Below are 13,057 nucleotides of genomic sequence, written 5' to 3' on the forward strand. Positions count from 1 at the left end.
AAAAAAAAAAAAAAAAAAAAAAAAAAAAAAAAAAAAAAAACGCCCCCCCCGGCACGTCCCAACCCATCCCCGCCTCCAGCCCCCTCCGCAGCGTCCCGCCTCCGTCCCGCCTCCAGCCCCCTCGGCCGCGCCCCGCCTCCAGCCCCCGCCGTCGCGCCCTGCTCCCGCCCCCGCGCGGCGCTGAGCTCTGTCGGCGCCTGGCGTACTTCGAGTCCCCGCCAGGCCTCCGGGCCGGCTTCCGCGGTCGCCATGACGGCGGCCGTGTTCTTCGGCTGCGCCTTCATTGCCTTCGGACCTGCGCTGGCCCTCTACATCTTCACCATCGCCACTGAGCCGTTGCGCGTCATCTTCCTCATCATCGGGTGAGGCGGTTGCGCCGGGAAACCCAGGCCCGGGGCTCCCCTCCCCCGCCGGAGATACCGGCGACCCCCGGCGTCCGCACCAAACGGCTCGATCTTGTTGGGCTTGGAAGGGAGAAAGGTTGGGAGGGTTGAGCCGGGACCCCGGTCCCCTAGTACTCCTCGTCCTCCGAGGGTCGGCGGGAAAAGAACAGGAGCCCCGGGACCCCACAGTGGGGGCTCTGGGGAAGGAGCTCATACTGGGTCTCAGAAAACCCTGATGCTTGGCTCCTGAGTTTTTGCCGAGGGTCCATGGGTGGGCTTTAGTGAGTCGTGAACCCATTAAAATTGCATGAAAAAATTGTGGGTAAGTTCACATATTCACCTTTTATATTTCTTGAGGGGGGGTCTCTAGTTTCCCTCAGATTCTCACAGGCATCTGTAATCCCGAAGGGGTTAAGAGCACATTAGCACCTGGGGCTTAGGTGCTTTTAAAACATACGCATGCCTACCCCCTACCCCGGATCAGCCACTTCGGAATGTCTTGGCGGGGAGGGGGGGGGGATTCAGGCTACGGATTTTCTTCCTTAATGCTCCCCAGAAGGACAGCCAAAGGCTGGAAACCTGTGAAAACACCGACGCACCTGTCAGTGCATCTCCTGGCAGGAGCTTGGTAAATACTGAACTCTGGTGGCGAAGGTGGTCATAATCCCGGTTCTCACCTGTCCTGCAGCCTTCCCGGCTGCTCCTCCCTTGAGTCTCAGTACCAGGAGAAACAGCCTTGGTAGGCCAGTGATTCCCACCTTCTCTGAGCTGTTTCACCTCTCGCAGCTGTAGTGAAAGTGCTGCATCACAGGTGTCATTTTAAACACAATAGACATTTGGGCAAAAGGTTTGTAAAGCTGGTTATAATCATTTAAAATCCACAGGTATGTTGCAAAAGCGGGACTGGAAAACTGATTTAGATTTTCAACCATCATCGATTTCCAACCTCTGAATTTTATACTAATCACTGTGTTAATAGAGATGTAGACGTTTTTCTCGAAAAGGCTCATACTTACACATCACTGGGCAAAGCCTTAATTAGGAAGAGTAGCAAATAACCAAGTTTCTAGCTAAACGGCCCTTGGCAGGTAGTCTGCAGATGTACTTAGAAATAGCAGAGTCACTGAAAAAAAAAAAATGTTAGGAAAAATCTCACATTCCTCTTGGAGGGCATGTTCGTCTCCCTGGGGAAAACGAACCAGAGATGAAGAACAGTTGATCCAAGCATCACTTTATGAGGACTTGGCCCCCCCCCCCCCCCGGGGGGGGGGCGGGCTCTGTTCCTTTTCAAGTAGGGTTTTTTTTTTTTTTCACTTTTAAGTCTTTATTAATCCTGTCCACTTAACCTTTTTCCCCCCTCTAATTTTCAGAGCTTTTTTCTGGTTGGTATCTCTGCTATTTTCGTCCCTTTTTTGGTTCATGGCAAGAACCATTACTGACAACAAAGATGGACCAATACAGAAATATCTGCTGATCTTGGGAGTGTTAGTCTCCGTCCTTGTCCAAGAAATGTTTCGATTTGCATATTATAAACTTTTGAAGTAAGTTAAATGTTTGCTTTACCTTTCTTTGCATTTATACTTGAATTATGATTTAGTAGTTTGAAAATGTTAATATAGTGTGGTGTTTGAGGGTCCGTGTCTTCCTAACAGAGTTGAAAGTCAAGGAATTGTACATGTTCAGCCTGAAAATACTGAGTATTTTAACTGAGTATTTTAACTCCCTTCATTCATTCACTCATTCTAAAAATACTTCTTCAGAATTTACTTAGTGCCAGGCAGTATCCTGTGCCCTGGGAATGATACATCCTGATTAAAAGACAGTTTCTGTCTTCACAGAGGTTATTTTATAGTGGAAAGAGATGACAAATGAATGAACAGGAAGATACATTGTATGTTAGAAGATAATAAGTGTCTTAGAGAAAAATAAGCCAGAGAAAGAGTTATTGAAACAACAAGAAAAACTGTTCCAGGTTAGAATTTCTGTGTGCTTCTTTTTGCTGCCACTTAAAATAAATAATTCTTGTGGAGATTATGCCTACCACTGTTTTAAATGCATTAGGGGAAAACTGGGGTTTATTTTGTGATATTTCATGGCATTTCATATCTATAATAGAAAAACAGATTTAAAAAGAAGCCATTGTCTTGAGTTTCATTTTTTGGTCATAGGTTGTCTGTAGGACCCATGAAGACCTCACATGAAAGCACTGATTTGAAACACAGCTTGATCTTGGGACCATGTTTTCTTTCAGGCAGTCATGAGGTTGACTTTGATTATGTAGTAAGAATTAATAAAGTGATGTGTGCTCTTTTTATTTCTGCAAATGAGATGATTAAGGCATTCCACGAATTTCATAGATGAAACCAAGACAGAGCCTCAACGACATCTCTTGTAATAGGCTTCTGATAATTTGTTCTTGCCACTATGCCAGGCCTTCTCTATTTTTTTTACTTGTTGCTTTTAATAACAGATATTGAAATTTAACACTGAAGCTGTTTTAATTACAAATAACAAACCCAGGAAGCTACTGCTTAAAAGCAAAAGTTCTATCTTAGAACAGGTTTAAAAATGATATTTCCCCTGGTTTCTGGAAATATTAAAGAGCAAAAACAAAATACCGACAATTACTTTTCAGTTTCCACAGGAGTACAGTACCCTTAACAGATGGACCATCTATTCACCTGTGGATGTTTCTGGTATGCAGCAGTTACTTTCATTCAAAAATTTAATTTTAACTTTAGAATATATTAAGGTAGACAAAGTCTCCCTCTTTCTGACCTCTGCCCCACATGGCCAAATGAAATCTTTGTTACATGGTTGTCGTCTTGTCTCTTACAAGGCTACCCATACCTCATTTCTTCACCTGGCCCTCAGAAGACGTAGATATGGCTTCCAAACCTATTCCATCTCTGTTCTTTACGTCACTAGACACCCCCGTTTTTAGTGCCTGGAGTTTACCTGTGCTTAAGACCAGCACAGCACTCTGCTGTGGTCGAAGTGGTACCGAGCAGTGGCCCTTCCCACCCTTGACTGGGCACTGTCCTCTGAACAACTCAGCCTCAGATTGCACTGTTTTTTTTTCCTGTCAGCAACATCATTGGCTCATGTTAGTTTTACATTTTCCACATGATGATCCTGATTTTGAAATAGGTTAATTTTGAACGATTTTACAGTGTAGGGATATGGGTTTAATAACCCCTTAGGGCTTTAGGTCTGTAACCCAACTTGCCTGGAGTGGCTAAATCTGCCGTTCGTTACCACCTTCGTTCTTCATGGTGTCTACCTGGAATGCAGCCTTTTATTTTGCACTGTCCTATGTTTCTAAAGGACCGCAGGCTGAACATTACCATTTTTAATAAGGGTAGTGAGGGAGTGGGGCCATATGTGGAAGGAATTACAGGTCAGTCTGATGGCTCTCAGGCCCCCAAGTTCAGTAAAGCCTCTTTGGCTTTCTGGGGAAACCATGTTTACTCCTCTGAAAGGGCCTTTGAAAATTAGCAACCAGGGGCGCCTGGGTGGCGCAGTCGGTTAAGCGTCCGACTTCAGCCAGGTCACGATCTCGCGGTGCGTGAGTTCGAGCCCCGCGTCAGGCTCTCGGCTGATGGCTCAGAGCCTGGAGCCTGTTTCCAATTCTGTGTCTCCCTCTCTCTCTGCCCCTCCCCCGTTCATGCTCTGTCTCTCTCTGTCCCAAAAATAAATAAACGTTGAAAAAAAAAAATAAAAAAAAAAAAAAAGAAAATTAGCAACCAGGTAACACTGCAAACCTGTATTAATAGGTTCCTTTAAGGACACCTGAGTGGCTCAGTTGGTTGAATTAGGCTCAGGTCATGATCTCACGGTTCTTGGGTTCGAGTCCCATGTTGGGCTCTATGCTGACAGCTCAGAGCCTGGGGCCTGCTTCAGATTCTCTGTCTCCTTCTCTCTTTGCCCCTCTCCCACTCACACTCTGTCTCTCAAAAATGAATAAATGTTTAAAAAATATTAGGTGGCTTTATTTGCCATTGCAAAATGCATCTTTGCTGAAACTTTGGATTATTGTACCATATCTTCCTAGCACATTTTAGACATAGTGGCTGTCATGTAGTTATGTGTTAAAACAAGTTTGAGAATGATTATGATACTTTATTCATGACTAACATATAAATACATTTAAGTTGTTGTCTTATGCTATGCTGTATTTAAATATAGGAACTTTGGTTCAGTCGATATTTTAACTATCTTCACTGTTAAAGTGGGTTCTCAACTTTAAAGTACTGCCTTAATCACATATTTGCTATCCGAATTTGGTGCCAAGATTAAAATGTGAACATTTTGCACTGTTTTTTTTTTTACATATGTGAAATTGAATCAAAATAATTATTGTAATCTCATAGTTTTATTTCATGGGTCAGGCTTTAGGAAAAGTACTTCATCTTGAATAATGAATAATAACTTTCACCCTAGCAAAGAGTTGTACCCTGAGAAACTGGCATGTGGCCACAAGTGATAGCTCTTCCTATATTAATTTTTTAAAAAATCCAAATTATGGGCCTATACATTACCTAAAATATACATTAAAAAAATGTTGGCTTGGGTTAACCTTTTGCAATTTAATCCAATTCTGTCGTACAGTGCTGATACCATAAATATTTCCTAATTTTAGAAAATCTTCTATTTATAGAAAAGAGATAATCTTTATTATAGTTTCTTAAAAGGCATAATCTATTTTTAAAAATTTCTAAAATGGAATGTTTATATGCATATTTTTTGATACTGTTTGTCTCTTACTACACATACACAAAAGAAGACAAAGAAAACATGATTTATCAGTAGTTTTTCAAAGTTTGTATTTTAAAAATTGGACTTTTTCTTTTATGTTCTTGAAAATAGTAATAAATGCAAACAAAGAATTTTCCACTTCAGTAAAACTGTCAAAAACGCTGTCCATCAGGAATATGGAAACTACTTTTTCATTTCCTAATGTTAGCATTGAGAACTGTTAATGCCATTGACCTTTCCTCTCACAAATTTGTAATGTGGAATGAGGAAGTTTATTAAACTTTTGAAATTATATATTTAATATATTTGTGATAGCAGTACTTTGCTATACCAGATAGCAAAAATCTTTTATTCATTATTGAGCAATTTAAACAGATCCTCTAAAATTTAATGATACTGTTGTATTCTTACGTCCATTTGTTGATAGAGATTATTACTATCATATATGTCTCTAAGCATTTTTTTCTAAGCTTTATTATTTTTTTAAGTTTATTTATTTATTTTGAGAGAGAGAAAGCATGAGTCAGGGAGGGACAGAAAGGGAGAGAGAGAGAATGAATGCCAGGCAGGCTCCATGCAATCAGCACAGAACCCAACTCAGGGCTCAAACCCATGAACTGTTGAGATCATGACCTGAGCTGAAGTCAGATGCTTAACCTACTGAGCCACCCAGGTGCCCCTTTTTCTAAGCTTTAATTAGCCTTTAATAACATTCTTGTGACAGGTTATTTTATTTTATTTAAAAAAAAAATTTTTTTTAACATTTATTTATTTTTGAGACAGAGAGAGACAGAGCATGAATGGGGGGAGGGCCAGAGAGAGAGGGAGACACAGAATCTGAAGCAGGCTCCAGGCTCTGAGCTGTCGGCACAGAGCCCGATGTGGGGCTCGAACTCACGGACCGTGAGATCATGACCTGAGCGAAGTCGGAGGCTCAACCGACTGAGCCACCCAGGCGCCCCTATTTTATTTAGAAAAATTGAACATTTTAGTTGGTTACTGCTCCAGAGAAAGATTATGACAGGCACTTAATGTCAGTGTCCTTGCTACCAAATAATGCTTCTAAATGGAGTACCCTGAAATCGCATATTGTTTGTCTTGAGTCTGGAAAAGCAAAAGGCCTTTTTCATTATGCTTATTGCTATTTTGGTTGAATTCTGCATTGCCTTAATTTACTTTTTTTTTTAAATTTTTTTTTATGTTTATTTATATTAGAGAGAGAAACAGAGTGTGAACAGGCAAGGGGCAGAGAGAGACACAGAACTGAAGCAGGCTCCAGGCTCTGAGGCTGTCCGCAAAAGAGCCCAACGCGGGGCTTGAACTCACAATCCGTGAGATCCGTGAGATCATGACCTGAGCTGAAGTCAGACGCTTAATCGACTGAGCCACCCAGGCGTCCCCGCATTGCCTTAATTTAAAGAAATCTGTGATATTTATATTTATGTAATGAATAAGCCAGCTGTACTGAATATGTGTACCTTGAAATTTAAATTAACACAATGCCCCAAATATAAGTATGTTTTGGTTAATTTAAATTTTCTATTTTTAGAGTTAACCCAACTCATTTTGTTTCCACATTTGCTAAGAAATCAGTCTAAAACGTTGTTTCTTTATTGCTTTAACAAATATACTTTATAGTAAATATAATGTAGATATCCTTGGAGTCAGGATCATTGTTGCAGAGTTTCTAGCCAACAAATGTTAGTAATAGTGACAGTAGTGGAACAGACCAGCCACATCTTGCATTCCTACATACATCTGCATGGGAGCAGGGACTCATGGTAAGTTTCTGAATTGTTCACAGCACAGATATGGTCACTCTGAATATCATTTCTCATTGAGCAGTATTTTAATGTTTCGTTTAGGTATTCATTTATCTCCTTTTCTGAGGGCAGCATTTTATTCTCCTCTGATTATTTCTTATCTGAAGCCTGATTGGGATATGAAACAAATATGTTCAATACTTTTATCATCCGAAGACCAGGTTAAGTACTCATATAAGAGTTCAGACCCTGGGTATTCTAGGATTTAAGAATAAGAAACTAGAGCACCTTCGGGACCTAGATCCCTTACTGAGTGGCTCAGTGAGTGGAGTGTCTAACTTTGGCTCAAGGCATTATCTCACGGTTCGTGAGTTCAAACCCCACGTAGGGCTTTGTGCTGACAGCTGGACCCTGCTTCAGATTATCTGTCTTCCTCTCTCTCTGCCCCTCCCCCACTCACACTGTCTCTCAAAAATAAGCACTAAAAAAAGGGGGTAAGGAGATAATAGCAATTACCAGTCACTGGCAAAGGTGGTTTCTTTGAGACACTGCTGAGTAAGTGAGACTTTGGAGGATGAGTATAATTTAGGTCCTATGAAGTGGAAGGTAGAAGGGAGGGTAGCAACATAACTATAACCCAGGCAGGAGATAGTATAAAGTACCACTAAACTGGGATTGAAGATATAGTACTTTTGAAAGAGAAAACAATTCAGAGTGATAGATGCCATAGGATATTGAATTAAATGTTTACTGAGCTCAGAAAGTAGAACCATACTTTTTTTCTTACTAAACCCAATCCTTGATGGCTTGTTTACTTACATTTTTCTTGTTTTTTTCTCTTCTACATGAAAGTCAGATAAAAGGCAAAATGTTGGTTGTAAATTTCGATTGATTTAAGTTAATTGAAAATTTTCTGAGTTTTGTTTAAATGGATTTTAGACTTAGAGTACAACCTGATTAGAAACCTCAATAAGCATCTAGATTTTGAAATATCTTGTGTATTTTCCTGATATACTATTTTCCTTTTAAAAAATTGTCTGTATGGTTTTATTTTAGAAAAGCCAATGAGGGTTTGAGGAGTATAAACCCAGATGAGACAGCACCCTCTATGCGATTGCTGGCCTATGGTAAGTTGGGACTGCATGTTGTCATTAAGAGAAAAAACCATACCTGGCATAAGAGCCATCTTTACTTTTATGTCTTTGTAGATTTTAAATAGTATTTTATTACTGCCTTGGCCTGTTGGTGTACATTGTGTCTTTTTCTAGCTTTTCAGGACCATTATATAAAGAGAAATAATTACCGGTGATCTGTGTGTCCATTAAATATTAACTAGATTTGAAACTTGGGTTTCTAATATGTATACACTCTAACAGTTTTTAAGTGATGTTTCTCTTCTCTGGATGGTTACCGTGACTTTGGCTATTGTAGGAGGACTTTGCATATTAAATAATTAATACCCTTGCATAGTCTTCTTTCAGAATTATGTTTTAAAGACTGGATCTAGGTCCCTAAGTTGAATCACCTTTGTTTGACCCAGGAATTACTTTCTATAATCCAGTCATCCCTCAAGATCAGTTCCAGTTTTGAACCCTCAGACTTCTTTTTTTTTTTTCATTTTATTTAGCTTTATTTAATTTTACCTTATTAATTTTTGGAGAGCTGACTATATACATTATGACGTAGGTGTGCAAAGATGAATACAGTTATAGACTTTAAGATGTGAAACATTAACCAAAACAAGAGAAGTATTAACTCCCTTACTCTATGCCTGGCAGACCAAATCTAGACACTGTTTCATTCCAGGCATCCCGTTTTAAAAATGATATTGAGGGGCGCCTGGGTGGCGCAGTCGGTTAAGCGTCCGACTTCAGCCAGGTCACGATCTCGCGGACCGTGGGTTCGAGCCCCGCGTCAGGCTCTGGGCTGATGGCTCAGAGCCTGGAGCCTGTTTCCCATTCTGTGTCTCCCTCTCTCTCTGCCCCTCCCCCGTTCATGCTCTGTCTCTCTCTATCCCCAAAATAAATAAACGTTGAAAAAAAAATTTAAAAATGATATTGATAAAGTAATGACAGCGCAACATTCTGACCTCTTAGTTTTTGACCTTTTCATCTTCAAAGACCTACCTCCACCTTTCCTTAGCCTCCCCCTCCCACGAATGGTAGGAGGCAGAGTTAGGAGGAATCTGTACATAGTTTATCCGTGTTGATTCCCTTGTCCTAAGCTCCCAGTTCCCAACCCTGGCTGCACATTAGTGTTACTGGGGAGGCATTAAAATATATTCATGTTTAAAACCCACTCTGGAATAATTAAACAGAATTGGCATGAGGAAAGGGAAGAAATCTGTTCAATTTTAAAAGTTGCACAGGTGTTTGTATTGTGTGGTCAAGGTTGAGAATTAGTTCTACAGACTGTTAACATAAACCAAAGCCAGAACTTCAGCATAGTGTCTTTCTCTGTCTTGCCTATTGTTTCTGTGCCTTTCTAGATCTTTTTCTCTCCTTTTCATATCTCTGCTACATTCCACTGTTTATTTCCCTTCCTTTTACACCATTCTTGCTCTATTTATCATTTAGCCAAGCACTCATCTTTTCTGAGCCAGCTTTCTCCACAGCTTCTCCAATAGCATGTGTCCTTTTTCTCCTTTAAAAAATAATATTCTCTAATCCTTGGAAAGTTGATTTGAAGAGAAATCATAACATAAAAAGGGTCTAACAGTGTGTTTCTTCCTCTTTAGTTTCTGGCTTGGGTTTTGGAATCATGAGTGGAGTATTTTCCTTTGTAAATACCCTTTCTGACTCCTTGGGACCAGGCACAGTGGGCATTCATGGAGACTCTCCTCAGTTCTTCCTAAATTCAGGTATGTGCCTACCAGTTGTGAATGTCAAGTCTTCTGGTCTAAATGATCATCCTTATTGAAGTTACCTGGCTTAGGAATTCAAGTGAATATAAATTTATGTGATACCTTTTGAAGGCAAAATACTGTTAGGCATCAGAAGGAAAGGACCTAGGAGGGGCGCCTGGGTGGCTCAGTCAGTTAAGTGTCTGACTTGGGCTTAGATCATGATTTCACAGTTGGTGGATTCAAGCCCTGCGTCAGGCTCTGTGTTGATAGCACAGGAGCCTGGAGCCTGCTTCACATTCTGTGTCTCCCTCTCTTTTTGCCCCTCCTCCACTCACATGTGTGTGTGCTCTCTCTTTCTCTCAAAAATAAACAAACATTAAAAAAAAAAGAAGTAAAGGACCTAGGAAAATAAAAATTTGGTTAGAGTATTTAGGATTTTAGGGTGGAATTTAGCATACATAAAATTTATTTTTATTTTTGTGTACTAATAATGTTGCTGTGTAGTTGATATATTGTAAGTGAATTTTTATAGGATATATGCTTTTTGATTTTTATTAGTTTGTATTTATTTTCAGTATAAGCAGTAGTCTTTAATTAGTCATCCTGGCCCCTTTTTGGAATAGGCAGTATAACTGGATTTTGAAATTGAGAGGGGAAAATGGTTGTTTAATGTGATGTTTATGCGTCTACAATGTATATTTAAACATACCTGTATCATTTAGAGATTAACAACACATCTTCCCTTTTCCTTAAGAACTAGAACACTAATAGGACCTTACAATCCCTTGTTTTTCATTGTTTCTTCCCCACAGGTAACTATTGCCTTGACTTTGTGTTATTAATTCCCTAGGTTAACCGGGTTTGAAAGCTAGGGTTTTGTTTTTTTTTTTAACTTATATACGTATTTTGTTTTGAAGGTAAAACATGAAAGTTTTACCTTCATGTATGTATCTGAAAAGAAATTAATCGTTTTCCTGCTTCTGAATATTTAAAAATAAATCATGTGACATTCTTTGAAAAAAGAAATTGAGAGGAAAAAATGATAGTAGAGAAGTTCTTTTTTTTTTTTTATTGCTTTTCAGATTTTTATTTAAATTTCAGTTAGTTAACATAAAGTGCAGTATTGGTTCCAAGTGCAGTATTGGTTCAGTGATTCACCACTTACATACAACACCCAGTGCTCATCACAGCAAGTGCCCTCCTTAGTACCAGTCACCCATCTAGCTCATCCCTCACCCACCTCCATCCATCAACCCTCAATTTGTTCTCTATCATTAAGAGTCTCTTATGGTTTGTTCCCATCTCTCTTTTTTCTTTTATTTTTCCCCCTTCCATTTGTTCATCTGTTTTTTTCTTAAATTCCACATATGAGCGAGCTAATTGTCCTTCTCTTTTTTCGCTAAGCATAATACATTCTAGCTCCATCCATATTGTTGCAAATGGCAAGATTTCATTCCTTCCGGTGGTTCAGTTATATTCCATTGTATATACATACCACATTTTCTTTATCCATTTATCAGCCGATGAACATTTGGCCTGTTTACACAGTTTGGCTGTTGTTGATAGCGCTGCTATGAACATTGGGGTGCATGTGTGCTTTTGAATCAGAATTTTTTTTTATGAAATTTATTGTTAGCTTGGTTTCTGTACAACACCCAGTGCTCATCCCAAAAGGTGCCCTCCTCAATGCCCATCACCCACTTTCCCTTCCCTCCCACTCCCCATCAACGCTTAGTTTATTCTCAGTTTTTAAGAGTCTCTTATGGTTTGGCTCTCTCCCTCTCTGACTTTTTTTTTTTCCCTTCCCCTCCCCCATGGTCTTCTGTCAAGTTTCTCAGGATCCACATAAGAGTGAAAACATGTGTTATCTGTCTTTCTCTGTGTGACTTATTTCACTTAGCATAACACTCTCCATTTCCATCCACATTGCTACAAAAGGCCATATTTCATCCTTTCTCATTGCCAAGTAGTATTCCATTATGTATATAAACCACAATTTCTTTGTCCATTCATCAGTTGATGGACATTTAGGCTCTTTCCATAATTTGGCTGTTGTTGAAAGTGCTGCTATAAACATTGGGGTACAAGTGCCCCTATGCATCAGCACTCCTGTATCCCTTGGGTAAATTCCTAGCAGTGCTATTGCTGGGTCGTAGGGTAGATCTATTGCTAATTTTTTGAGGAACCTCCACACTGTTTTCCAGAGTGGCTGCAACAGTTTGCATTCCTACCAACGGTGCTGGAATGTTCATTCCCCTTTCTCCACATCCTCGTCAATATCTGTTGTTTCTTGTATTGTTAATTTTAGCCATTCTCACGAGTGGGAGGTGGTATCATCACGGTTTTGATTTGTATTTCCCTGATGATGAGTAATGTTGAGCATCTTTTCATGTGTCTTTTAGCCATCTGGCTGCCTTCTTTGGAAAAATGTCTATTCATGTCTTCTGCCCATTTCTTAACTGGATTATTTGTTTTTTGAATCTTGAGTTTGATAAGTTCTTTATAGATTTTGGATACTAACCCTTCATCAGATATGTCATTTGCAAATATCTATCCTTTCCTATTGCGTTGGTTGCCTTTTAGTTTTGATTGTTTCCTTGGCTGTGCAGAAGCTTTTTATCTTGATGAGGTCCCAATAGTTCATTTTTGCTTTTGTTTCCCTTGCCTCGGATGACATGTCTCATAAAAAGTGGGTCAGAGGGGTTGCTGCCTGTGTTCTCCTCTAGGGTTTTGATGGTTTCCTGTCTTACATGTAGGTCTTTTATCCATTTTGAATTTTTGTGTATGGTATAAGAATTGGTCCAGTTTCATTCTTCATGTTGCTGTCTAGTTTTTGCAACATCATTTGTTGAAGAGACTGTCTTTTCTCCATTGGATATTATTTCCTGCTTTGTTGAAGATTAATTGCCCATATAGTTTTGGTCCATTTCTGGGTTTTCTATTCTGTTCCATTGATCTGTGTGTGTGTGTTTTTGTGCCAGAACCATGCTGTCTTGATGACTACAGCTTTGTAGCATAGCTTGAAGTCCAAAATCGTGATGCCTCCAGCTTTGCTTTTCTTTTTCAGGATTACTTTAGCTATTCAGGGTGTTTGTGGTTCCATACAAATTTTAGGATTGTTTGTTCTAGCTCTGTGAAAAATGCTTGTGGTATTTTGATAGGGATTGCATTTAATGTGTAAATTGCTTTGGGGTAGTATAGACATTTTAAAAATGTTTGTTCTTCCGATCCATAAGCATGGAATGTTTTTCCATTTCTTTGTGTTCTCTGCAGTTTCTTTCATAAGTGTTCTATAGTTTACAGAGTAC

General features: G+C 39.6%; 1 protein-coding gene across 6 annotated transcripts in view; it reads left to right on the forward strand.

The window, feature by feature from the left end:
• Window positions 1-150: 150 nt before the first annotated feature.
• The window catches only part of APH1B (aph-1B gamma-secretase subunit), a 141,912-nt gene continuing 129,005 nt past the window's right edge, over window positions 151-13,057 (forward strand). For 4 of the 6 annotated variants that reach the window (XM_040492913.1, XM_040492910.1, XM_040492912.1 and 1 more), the window contains exons 1-4: window positions 151-362; window positions 1,754-1,924; window positions 7,961-8,031; window positions 9,642-9,764. In XM_040492913.1, coding sequence (XP_040348847.1) covers window positions 250-362; window positions 1,754-1,924; window positions 7,961-8,031; window positions 9,642-9,764 — 478 coding nt within the window. In that variant the 5' untranslated portion in view covers window positions 151-249. The remainder of the gene's footprint in view (window positions 363-1,753; window positions 1,925-7,960; window positions 8,032-9,641; window positions 9,765-13,057) is intronic. The other 2 variants (XM_040492909.1, XM_040492914.1) reach the window with 2 other exon arrangements.

Source organism: Herpailurus yagouaroundi, unplaced genomic scaffold (assembly GCF_014898765.1).
Source record: "Herpailurus yagouaroundi ecotype Mexico unplaced genomic scaffold, PumYag 184, whole genome shotgun sequence".
In the NCBI taxonomy this organism is placed as follows: Eukaryota; Metazoa; Chordata; class Mammalia; order Carnivora; family Felidae; genus Herpailurus; species Herpailurus yagouaroundi.